Genomic DNA, 12886 nt, shown 5'->3' with positions numbered 1-12886 from the left:
AGAAATGCAAATCAAAACCATAACGAGATAGCACCTCACACCTGTTAAAATGGCTATCATCAAAAAGTCTACGAATAACAAACGTAGACGAGGATGTGAAGAAAAGGGAAACCTAGTATGCTGTTGGTGGAATTGTGAATTGGTGCAGCCACTATGGAAAACAGTACAGAGGTTCCTCAAAAAACTAAAAATAGAACTACCATACGATCCAGCAATCCCACTGCTGGGTATATATCTGAAGAAAATGAAAACACTAATTTGAAAAGATTCATGCACCTCAATGTTCATAGCAGCATTATTTACAACAGCCAAGATATGGAAGTAACCTAAGTGTCCATCAACAGGTGAATGGATAAAGAAGAAGTGGTATATATATATAATGGAATACTACTCAGCCATAAAAAGAATGAAAATCTGTCATTTGCAACAACCTGGATAGATCTAGAGAGTATTATGCTCAGTGAAATAAATGCAAGACAGAGAAAGACAAATACTCTATATTATCACTTATGTGTCGAATCTAAAAAATAGAATGAATGTATATAACAAAACAAAAACAGACTCACAGATATGGAGAAGAACTAGTGTTTACCAACGGGGAGTGGGAAGGAGGTAGGAGAGAGTTAGTGGTATGTGATTAAGAGACACAAACTACTATGTATAAAAAATAAGCATCAGGATATAGTCTACAGCACAGGGAAATATAGCCATTCTTTTATAATAACTTTAAATGGAGTATCATCTATAAAGATATTGAATCACTGTGTCATACACCTGAAACTAATATAATATTGCAAATCAACTATACTTCAATTTAAAAATGGAAAGGAAATGCAATGACCAAAATAAAAATTCAGTGGATAGTCTCAACACCAGAATGGAGGAGACAGCGGAAAACATTAGTGAACTGGAAGATAGAATGATAGAAGTTACTAAATCTGAACAATGGAGAGAAAATAGACTGAAAAAAAAAAAAAAGAACAGAGGCTAAGGGTCCTGTGTGGTTATAACAAAAGATCTAACTTAAATGTCATCAGAGTTCTTGTGAGAAAAGAAGAGAAAAGAAAGAGGGCAGGGCTGAAAAGTACATAATGAAATGACTGGGAACTCCCCATTCTGGCAAAAGACATAAACCAACAAATTCAGAAAGCTGACTGAAACTCAGCCAGGGTATATTCAAAGAAATACACATCAAGGCACATCATCGTCAAACTTCTGAAAACTAAAGAAAAAAATCCTTGAAAACAGAGAGAGAAAAATGATGATTTATTCATAAGGGAAAAATGATTTTAATGACAGCAGATTCTCATTAGAAACTATGAAGGCCAGAAATGCTTTCAGGTACTGAAAAAAAGAACTCTCAACCCAGAATCCTATATCCAATGAAACCATGTCATTATTTTCAGATGACATGTTTGTCTGTACAGAATATTCTAGGAATCTACAAGAACTCCTAGAATTAATATGTAAGTTCAGCAAGGTTGTAGAATATAAAATCAACATATGAAGAATCAATTGTATTTCCATATACTAGCAATGGACATATGGACACTTGAAATCAAATATGCAGTACCATTTACAATCACTCAAAAAAAGGAAATAATTAGGTGTAAGTCTAACAAAACGTGTACAGGTCTTGTATGCTGAAAACTACAATATGCTGATGAAAGAAATCAGAAGAGATCTACATAAATGGAGAGACATACCATATTCATAGATTAGAGATTCAGTGTAGTATTGATCTCATTCCTCCAAAAAGCAATATACAGGTTTAATAATTCCTATCAAAATCCCAGAAATATTTTTTGTAGATATAGACAAGATTATTCTAATATTTACATGGAAAGGAAAAGAATTAGAATAGCTAAAACAATTTTGAAAAAGAATAAAGTGGGAGGAATCAACCTACCACATTTCAAGTTTATGTAACTAACGTAATCAAGACTGACCATGTGGTATTGGCAGAGAAATAGGTACATAGATCCATGTATCAAAATGGAGAATGCAGAAATAGAATGACACAAATATGCCCAACTGATTTTAGACAAACGTGTTAAAGCAATTCAATGGACAAGAGATAACCTTTCAAGAAACTGCTGTTAAGGAAATTGGACATCCATAGGCAAAAAAAAAAAAAAAAGAAAGAAAGAAAGAAAAGAAAATCTTGGGACTTCCCTGGTGGCACAGTGGTTAAGAATCTGCCTGCCAGTGCAGGGGACACCGGTTCAAGCCCTGGTCCAGGAGGATCCCACATGCTGTGGAGTAACTAAGCCCATGCACCACATCTACTGAGCCTGAGTTCTAGAGTCTGTGAGCCACAACTACTGAGCCCACGTGCCACAACTACTGAGCCCATGTCCCACAACTACTGAGCCCGCATGCCTAGAGCCCTGCTCTGCAACAAGAGAAGCCACCTCAGTGAGAAGCCCACGCACCACAACGAAGAGTAGCCCCCGCTAGCTGCAACTAGAGGAAGCCCACACACAGCAACGAAGACCCAACACAGCCAAAAATAAAAATTAAAAGATTAAAAAATAAATAAAAAGGAAAAAAAAAAAGCACCACATGAGGAACTCTTGTGGTGAAGAAAACACTCGGTATCTGTGCTGTATCAATGTCAAAATCCTGGGTGTGATATTGTATTATAGTTCTGCCAGTGATTCCACTGGGGAAGACTAGGTAAAGGGACATGAAATCTCTCTGTATTATTTCTTACAGCTGTATGTGAATTTATTATTCTCTCAACGTAAAAAGTTCAATTAAAAAATAAACCCCCCATAATTGTAGTCAGATGTCTCTCAGGTTAGGTTTTAACAAAGGGATTTAATAAACACAATAGAGAGTTCTTTTCTCTTTTTTCTTTGTATTCTTTTTAGATGGAGCATAATGCAGAGATACAAAGAGTAAGTATATATCAGCTTGCTGGATTATCACAAGATGAACACACACACGTAGCCATCACCCAGATTAAGAAATGGAACACCTGTATTCCAAGAGACCTTGACAAGAGTCACACACTTGAGCTGGCTAATTTTTTCTTACATTGTCTCAGCAGTAGCCAACTTGGTGAACTGAATTAATGCCTGGTGCTTCAAGGCCAAAATTTGTGATGTGAATGACCAGCTGTCCAAGGAAGGAGGAGACAGAGGAATTTTGGTTTTCTATAGACGTATGGGTGTTCACAAGTGAGTCCTGTCCCTTCTCTGTCCCTTAAAATGGGGCCACCCCTACTAGCTGTCTTTGTATGGTTTACCAAGTAGCAAGTTCTTTGAGTCCCCCAGAGGAAGGAAGAAGTGGGACAGGACACAGCAGTATCTAGTCTCTAAAACCAAAGGAAAAGGGCAATTTACCATGAGAAAAAGAAAAACTACAAACACATTTTATTTTATTTTATTAAAAGTATTGGTTTCTAGCTAGATTAGTAATTTCTACCAAAGTGGATGTACTAGGCATCATTTCTGTTTCAAGTTCAGTAATTCATTTAAATTTTATTATTATGGAATCATAATAAAACCCCCCTTGTCCTAACTGTGACTGGGGTCTGCTCTGTTTGACTCAACTGAATTCCACCTCCTGGAAGGTCTTTTTTTGGTGTGTAACACAACTACTCTTAGGAACAAATATCACCGATAGGAAATTCTCACTATGCATCCCGTAGTGAGGGGATGAACTCAAAGACTTATGGAGTAGGACCCCAATTACCCAGCACTGCAAGGACCTCCCCAAGGAGCCCAGGATAATACAGTTGCCAGAAGAACTCAGAGGCTGGAGCTCAGCAAAACAAGTCGCTCTATCCTGTGGTTATAACGAGTTATCCTTGAATGAATGAAACGGAATGAGCCTGGCTCTCCCAGATACACAAAGCTGTACTGTGAAGCAAAGCACAAGGGTTGACCAGATGGCTGCCACGCAGAACCAGGATTGCAGGGGTGATGACCTCAGGATCCATTTTATTGGCCAAAGTGAAGAAACACATCTCACTTGTATTTTCTTAACCTCAGTTGAATGGCCTGCATTTATCGGTTCAACAATGTATTTCATGCCACTGAAGAGCAGGCTTGGGCCAGAGGTAAAGGGGAGGGGGGGAGGGAAAAGAGCGTTTTTCCCTTTTCTTAGTGGCACTCTGTTGGGACTGGTATTTTTCTTGTCTCTCTGTTTTGAGGGTTTCTGGCTCTTGGAAAAGAAGGTGGACCAGGATACACTCATAGTTTGTTTCCTGCCATCTCCTGGAAGTGAACCAGGGGTCCTACAATAGTGAAAGGAAGTTAAAGTCAGTTCTGGGGGTGCTTTCAAAACAAAGAGGATTTTAAAATTTGACTCAATTGCATTCCATGTAACACCACTTCATTGTGATGTCATTCAGTGACACCCCCCTGGCTTCTAGACCAAGGATCCATCATTAGGAGCTATCCCTCCACACCCTGATGGAATGGGTGCCTGTGGTTACGCACCACACCAGCCTGGAGGACACAGCCAAGCATTCTCAAAACCTCGTCAGTTGCTTGTAGCCAAGTCAGATGGCCCTTACTGGGTGGGAAGGACAGGGGTTGGGGAACCAGAGATCTTTTCTCAAATTCCTTCAAAGAAAGAGTCTGTAGGGAGTAGGTGAGGCCAAGGGACGGAGAAGCCCCACCTCCCTTTCCCAACCCAATGGATGTCTGCAACATCTTTTGCCTAAAACCTCAGTTTGTGTTGCATTTGATTCCAGTATCTGAACATCTGTTAAGCTACCCTGATCCAGGTGTTTGGGGAAAGGGAAATAGAAGGATAAGAAATCTGAGTGGCCATTTAAAAAGAAACATTTAACGCAGCATGGAAGACAGCCAACACAGCATTTGTAGGAAGTGAAGGGCGCGTGCACCATTTCTAAGCCTCGTGGGTATGAGCATGGGGTACGTGCTCTAGAAGTTAAAATTTGAGGAGAAAAAAGGCTAATATTCCAACACCATCCTTCCATCTTGGAACTGTCCCCCAAGTTTTTCTTCCTATTCTGTTTCTTTCAACCCAAGTCTTTATGCCACAGGGCAACGACTGCATTTATATTGTACACTTAATTCAAAATAGTAAATAAGTGTTATCTACCCTCTAAATTCAAAGAAGCCCCGTAGCGTCCTGGCTTTGGGGTCTAGTGTCTGCCACACTTCTGCACATTCTTACTCTAAGCCCATTTCCTAAGAATAAATCAATGTGTTAGTGGCTACATCGACTCAGAACTATTAACACTTGAATGACCCATCAACATCGGGCTTGAATGTTTTTCCTCTTTAATGAATCAACTATTTGATTGAGTAAACTGAGACTAAAACCCAAACCTTAGTGGTTGTTTTAGACTTGAGAAAATACAGCAGAAGAGCCAAGATCACTAGCCATCAACAGGCTCCCCCTGGCCTCCCTGCTGCAGCTGGGTCTCCCGGCAGTTCTCACTCAGGAAGGAAAAGGATTCCTTTCGCTGGGGCAGAGTAAGACTATTAGGGGCTGAGCCCACCCTTGTGTCCACTTGCTGGTGAGGGTACAAAACAGGACTTGGGCTGGTGCTGGTGAATCTGAGCTTCATCCTAACACACCGAAATGAAAACGGCCAACCTAGAGGCATGGGAGAAGGACTCAGATGGGAAAAGGTGCCAGCCATCTGCTGCTCCAACAGAAACAGTGCTCTCAGGAAGGAACTGGCCGGTCACGACTCAATCCGGACATCAAGGCAACATCTGGGTGAAGGAGTAACAGCTGTGGGTATAATGTGATCAAATATTGTGGAGGTGGCGTGATTGCTTGGCCATGGTCATGATCAGTATTTATTTTCTCCCTTCCTGAACGAGTGTCTGGTTTTTAACACGGTTACTCTTACAGGCAGCCTCCCATGCCCTCTGGGAGGTGGAGAGGAGTGGCCCTCCGCGCTGCTGTGCTGAGTTACACAGCCCTCCCTCACTTCCCTGCAGGTCCTTTAAAACCCGCATTCTCACATGGTTCCATGATTTGGGCTCAGGGCAGGAAACAGAACCTGATTCAACATTTTGCTAAGTATTATTTTCACCACGCTGAATAGGGTCTTTTTTGATCTGCAACCACAGCTGGTCCGTGGTTCTCTTGATCCACATAGACTGAAGAGCCTCCTCCCCTGTGGATTTCCTAGTGTGAGTTGACCACACATCTACATGTACTTGCTTCTCTGTATGTCACCAAGAGTCACTGCTCCAATACCGGTGGGCACTGACAGAGCCGGGCAGCTGTGCCAGGGAATTCAGGGAGCAAACACTCCAATGAGAAAAACGTCCCAGCCCTAAAACTTAGTTGACTTTGGGGCTTCCCTGGTGGTGCAGTGGTTAAGAATCCGCCTGCCAAGGCAGGGGACACGGGTTGGGGCCCTGGTCCGGGAAGATCCCACATGCCGTGGAGCAACTAAGCCCATGAGCCACAGCTACTGAGCCCTCGTGCCACAACTACTGAAGCCTGCGCAACTAGAGCCCATGCTCCACAACAAGAGAAGCCACCGCAATGAGAAGCCTGTGCGCCACAACGAAGAGTAGCCCCCGCTCACTGCAACTAGAGGAAGCCTGCACGCAGCAATGAAGACCCAATGCAGGCAAAAATAAAAAATAAATAAAAAAATAAAAATTTTAAAAAAGAACCTTAGTTGACTTTAAGGGCTGGTATAAAATAAGGTAGAGGACTCAGGGCCAAATATTCATTTCCATTAAAATACATCATTTTAAAAAGCTGACGTTTTCGCTTGGTTTTGTCTTATTTTAAGCAACGTGAAGTTGGTGTTAGTGGAGATATGCAACCGGTAACTTAGGTTATTTTGAAAGATTTTCCTCCTTAAGATGAGCCTCAGCTGATAGTTCCTCCTTAATGCTGATAATCATCTAAAGCAAAACAAATGTCTAGGTCAATGAAGACTGAAACAGGACAATTCCTGGACACTAAATTTTCCAAGAACAAAGCACACAATTGTTCTATACACACCCCTGCAACAGTTCTTAATGGAAAGGGCACAGAGACCTTTTACTTGGGGGCCTTGTTATGATGGAGCCCCAGAGGCACCACCACGAGACTGCCTTTGAGCCCAGGTCTCACAATGAGGGCACAAAGGAGCTACCCCATCCTACAGTTCAGGTCTGGGATCACTAGAACAGCAGGGAACCTGAGTCCAGAAGTACCTTTCCCTCTCACTACATCAGCTGCAAGTCAGCCTCAGATTCCCCGTCCCTAAAGTAGATTAGCAGCTATTCACACTAAAGGGTGCTTGCGGGGATTACACAGGATCATGGATGTGGACCAGCTCTGTCGATACTGAAGCTCCAGACAAAAGAGAGCACTTAGTTATCACAGCCAGGAAGGGCTTGCATTTTAAAAGAAAACAAAACCCAGTCCAAACCCCCATCTCTCATGAGCATCAGTCGGACCAGTGGGTACTTTTGGAGTATGTGGATGGATCTTACCCACTGCGGGACATCAGGCAGGCCTTTCTGAAGCTTCTGAACTCAGGTCTTTTAAGTGCTCTGTGGTGCCCATGTGGACAAGTAGGGCTACAAACAGGTGATGCTGCATGTTAGTCCACCTCCGTTTAGGGTCAGAAGTTCTGGATTCTACGATCAGATGAAATCTTGGGCAGCTGTTTAACGTCTCTGTTTCTTAGTTTTATTCATTTACTGCATGGGGATTATATCAGCCTTACTTACCTTGAAGATCTTTATGAGAATGCAATGAGATTTTTTTTAAAGAATATATAGATATGCATTATTAATTATCATTAGACTGGAGCTTCAGCATAACTCCTGGGTACTCTGAAAAGTTTTATTATTTAGAATCAGCCCAGGCTGATTGCTATTCCCTGATGCTGACTTCTTTTTAAAATAAACTTTTTATTTTAGAATATAAATATATATATATATATATATATATATATATATATATATATATATACACACACACACACACACACATACATGTATATATATTTTTTGGCCAAGCCCCACGTGGCTTGCAGGATCTTAGTTCCCCAACCAGGGGTCGAACCTCAGCCCATGGCAGTGAAAGCATCAAGTCCAAACTGCTGGACCGCCAGGGAATTCCCTTAGAATATATTTAGATTTACAGAAAAGTTCCAACAGAGAGTTCCCATATGCCCTTCACCCAGTTTCCCCTAATGTTGACATCTTACATAACTATGGCCCATTGTCAGAACTAAGAAGCCAATATTAGTACATTAAGGTGCATGTATCTTTTTGAATTATGGTTTTCTCAGGGTATATGCCCAGGAGTGGGATTGCTGGGTCATATGGTAGCTCTATTTTTAGTTTTTTAAGGGACCTCCATACTGTTCTCCATAGTGGCTGTATCAATTTACATTCCCACCAACAGTGCAGGAGGATTCCCTTTTCTCCACATTCTCTCCAGCATTTATTGTTTGTAGATTTGTTGATGATGGCCATTCTGACCAGTGTGAGGTGATACCTTATGGTAGTTTTGCATTTCTCTAATAATTAGTGATGTTGAGCATCTTTTCATGTGCCTCTTGGCCATCTGTATGTCTTCTTTGGAGAAATGTCTATTTAGGTCTTCCATCCATTTTTTGATTGGGTTGCTTGTTTTTCTGATATTGAGTTGCATGAGCTGTTTGTATATTTTGGAGGTTAATCCACTGTCTGTTTCTTCATTTGCAAATATTTTCTCCCATTCTGAGGGTTGTCTTTTGGTCTTGTTTATGGTTTCCTTTGCTGTGCAAAAGCTTTTAAGTTTCATTAGGTCCCATTTGTTTATTTTTATTTTCATTGCTCTAGGAGGTGGGTCATTTGCAGCACTATTTACAATAGCCAGGTCATGGAAGCAACCTAAACGTCCATCGACAGATGAATGGATAAAAAAGATGTGGCACATATATACAATGGAATATTACTCTGCCATAAAAAGGAATGGAATTGGGTCATTTGGAGAGATGCGGATGGACCCAGAGACTGTCATACAGAGTGAAGTAAGTCAGAAAGAGAAAAACAAATATCATATATTAACGCATATATGTGGAATCTAGAAAAATGGTACAGATGAACCTGCTTGTGAGGCAGAAATAGAGACACAGATATAGAGCACAAACGTATGTACACCAAGGGGGGAAAGCAGGGGAGGGATGAATTGGGAGATTGGGATTGACATATATACACTAATATGTATAAAATAGATAACTAATGAGAACCTGCTATATAGCATAGGGAACTCTACTTAATGCTCTGTGGGGACCTAAATGGGAAGGAAATCCAAAACAGAGGGGATGTATGTATACATATAGTTGATTGACTTTCAGAAACTAACACAATATTGTAAAGCAACTATACCCCAATAAAAAAAATAAAGAAGATAAAAACAATAAAATACACTAAGATTTAAAAAATATTAGTACATTAATGTTAACAAATATAGACTTTATTCAGGTATCACCAGTTTTTCTACCAATGTCCTTTTTCTGTTCCAGGACTCCATCCAGGTACCACACTGCATTCAGTCCTCATGTCTCCCTGATTGCCTCTGGTTGATGATGGTTTCTCTGTCCTTCCTTGTCTTTCATTGATTGACAGTTTGAGGAGTACCAATCAGGTACTGTACGGACCACCCTTCAATTTGGTTTTGTCTGCCATGTTTTTTTCATGATTGGACTATGGGTTTTGGGGAAGAGTGAAGTACTCTTCTCATCACATCATATCAGAGGTCCACGTCATCAACATGACTTATTACTGGGGATATTAACCTTAATCACGTGGTTAAGATGGGATCTACCAGATTTCTCCACTGTAAAGTAACTCTTTTCCCTTCCCATACTCTATTCTTAAAAATAGAAGGAAGTCACTAAGTCCAACTCACATTCAAGGGAAGGAAAATCGTTTCACTTCCTGAAGGGGGGAGTATCTACATGTATCATTTGGAATTCTTCTTTTTTTTTTTTTTTTTTTTTTTTGCGGTACGCGGGCTTCTCTCTGTTGTGGCCTCTCCCGTTGCGGAGCACAGGCTCCGGACACGCAGGCCCAGCGGCCATGGCTCATGGGCCCAGCCGCTCCGCGGCATGTGGGATCCTCCCAGACCGGGGCACGAACCCGTGTCCCCTGCAACGGCAGGCGGACTCTCAACCACTGCACCACCAGGGAAGCCCTGGAATTCTTCTTTAAGGAACACTTGTCTCTTTGTTTGTGTTCAATTTTATTTATTTATTTATTTTTTGGCCACCCCGCATGTGGGATCTTATTTCCCCAACCAGGGATCAAACCTGCGCCCCCACCCCACCCCCGCCCGCAGTGGAAGCGTGGAGTCCTAACCACTGGACCACCCGGGTATTCCCATGTGTTTATTTTATACTTTGGGTTAAAGTCCAATATGATGTTATCCATTTTGTTGCTCTAAGTGTTCCAGCTTTGGCCCCTGGGAGCTCTTCCAGTTAGCTCCTTCCCACATCCCTTGGACATACCCCCATAACTGTGGGTCTTTCTATCTTTATTTCTGTTTTGAGCACTTTCTGACTTTCTGGCTCTAGAAGACGTTCCAGGTTCATCTTATATATTCATTGCCCCAGCCAGAATCAGCCATTTCTCCAAGGACCCTGGTTGCTATTTTGGAAAATGATATTAGAAACCAACAACTGGGCACTGAGTGTGCTTTTTGTTACTGGTTGATGCAGATTTCTAACCAAATAATTGAAAATATTTAGAGCCAGAGAGATATGGGTTTTTGCTACCCGTATTACTTTGGGCAAGTTACTATATCACATTGGATCTGTTTCCTCATCCACGTGTAAGAATAATGAACATCACTCAAAGGGTTGTTGTGAGGTCAAGGGAGATAATATTGAAGGAACTTTCTATTTCTGATATTAGAGAGCTAGGTTTTCTTTTTCTACACCTTTAAAGCATCAATGATCTGACAATACAGTAATGCAAATTAAGGGAAAATGGGAACCAAGAGAAATAAACAAGTAAGAAAATTTCATTTGCCATGAAGGCATTTGCCGTTTCCAGCAAATCTGAATTTTCACTTTGACAGCCTCATGGTGATTGCGGTGGAGCAGGGAGTGATGACAGTGAAAACCAGGCCCAGCACTAAGCAAGAAATTTAATAGACAGTAAGCTGGATGCCAAAGAGCTATAACCCCGGGGGAGGGTAAAGAAATTGCTGCCCTTATCTGAACCCTCTGAGTCTTCCAGAAAACCTCAATTTGGTTTAGGGTGGGTCTCAAGCTAAGAGTCCCTTCAGACGCCTTGCAAGGGGAAGAAGATACCTTCAATTTGCCCTTCACATTAATCTTACAAATCATTTTCCAAGGACAGTGACTAGGACACATCTAGGACATCTTGAGCACTCAGCCCCAGCGGACGCCATGTGGGGCAGAAGAACCATCTAGTGGAGCCCTGTCCAGACTGCAGAGTCATGAGAAACGAGAAATGGTTGTTGTTTGAAGCCACTAAGTTTTGGGGTTTTTTGTTACATAGCAATAGATAACTGAAGTATTTTTATACATGCTTTTTGTCATAATTGCTGCCTCCTAAGAAGGAAAAAGATTCTTCAAGGTTCTTCCGAGCCCATTATAGTTTTGCTCCGGCAGGCTTCTCCAGGTTTGCCTATCAGTTAAGACTTCAACCAAACTGGTCTTTTCACTGTTTCTTAACATGTCTGTCCCAAGTACTCCCATTTCTATGATTTTGCTCACTTCACCAACCCCATCTGAAGGCTCACCTGCATTTCCCCCTCCTCAGCTGAACCACCGCCTCCACTTGGAATCTTCCCCTCTTCCAGGTCTAGCAAAGAACGCCATTAATTCCAAAGTGACCTCTGTCCTCTGCACTTATGCTTGTGGCCAAGTTCATTGGAAAGGTCCACTCCCTCGTGTTGTTGTGTTATTTGAAGGCAGTTTCGTGTCCCCAGCTATAATGAGCTCCCTTGAATGCAGAGACTGAGGATATACCTGTCTGTGTTTCAGCATCTAACAGCGGGCCTGGAAGAGGGAGGGAACCCAGAAAATGTGTTGTATAGATGATTATGCTGTTTAACAGTCTTCTTCTAAAGCAGCATTATGGTGATGATTCACTGGCTCTATCTTCATTTTCAGGTGCTCTGTGGCTGTCACACTGAATTCCCATTGCAACCACTGACAAAAGTACCACCAGGCCTTTTTTCTAAATATAAAGAATGAGTTAATAGGCTTTCGTAAGAAGTAAGAAAATGAAAATCACTTCATACCTCTTTTTTTTTTTTTTTGCCAGCACTTTTGATTTCTTCCTCTCCTTTACATGTGAGAAGTTCATACACGGTGAATCACCTCCCTGTCACTTAAACTCTGAAGTGTAATATGATCACAGTAGGCAATGAAACCATGTATGTGAAGTCTCAGAGGCGCAAAAATTTGTGAGTGGAAACCGATAAAAGATCGGCAGGACTGTTTTCTAAGAAAGCAAAGAGCCGACAGCTGAGGCACGAAGGGTTTCTTCTGCACCCCAGGGATTCTTACCTGACGCCTAATCTTCATGCTGGCCAGGGGAGTCAAATATTTATGTTCTAGATACCAGGCTTGCTCCTGGAACATCAGTTTGGTTCCATATAGCAGACAAAACTAAGGGGTGGGGGAAGAGGAGAGAAATGGAAAAATATGTTAGAAAACACAGAATCTAAGGAGGTGAATGAGAAATAGCATAATATTACATTTCATAAGATCATAAAAGTTAATACATACTTACTGTAAATGGTCATATTTTGTTTTTTTTAATTTTTATTTTATATTGGAGTATAGTTGATTAACAATGATGTGTTAGTTACAGGTGTACAGCAGTGATTCAGTTATACCCATACAAGTTTCTGTTCTTTTTCAAATTCTTTTCCCATTTAGGTTATTACAAAATATTGAGCCAAGATT

The 12886-nt window shown here is 41.3% G+C and overlaps 1 protein-coding gene and 1 long non-coding RNA gene across 2 annotated transcripts in view; one reads left to right on the top strand and one right to left on the bottom strand.

Moving 5' to 3' along the window:
* Positions 1–12886, bottom strand: part of ACOXL (acyl-CoA oxidase like) — a 371113-nt gene that overhangs the window by 27452 nt on the left and 330775 nt on the right. The window contains 1 exon segment of the mRNA XM_033401938.2: positions 12485–12586. Within this exon segment, the coding sequence (XP_033257829.1) occupies positions 12485–12586 (102 nt within the window).
* The window catches only part of LOC125960755 (uncharacterized), a 228180-nt gene that overhangs the window by 11470 nt on the left and 203824 nt on the right, over positions 1–12886 (top strand). The gene's annotated exons all lie outside the window — the stretch shown is intronic.

The sequence above is a fragment of the Orcinus orca genome, chromosome 13, assembly GCF_937001465.1.
Source record: "Orcinus orca chromosome 13, mOrcOrc1.1, whole genome shotgun sequence".
In the NCBI taxonomy this organism is placed as follows: domain Eukaryota; kingdom Metazoa; phylum Chordata; class Mammalia; order Artiodactyla; family Delphinidae; genus Orcinus; species Orcinus orca.
Note: the sequence above shows the minus strand (reverse complement) of the source record. Positions and strands in the feature narration are given on the sequence as shown.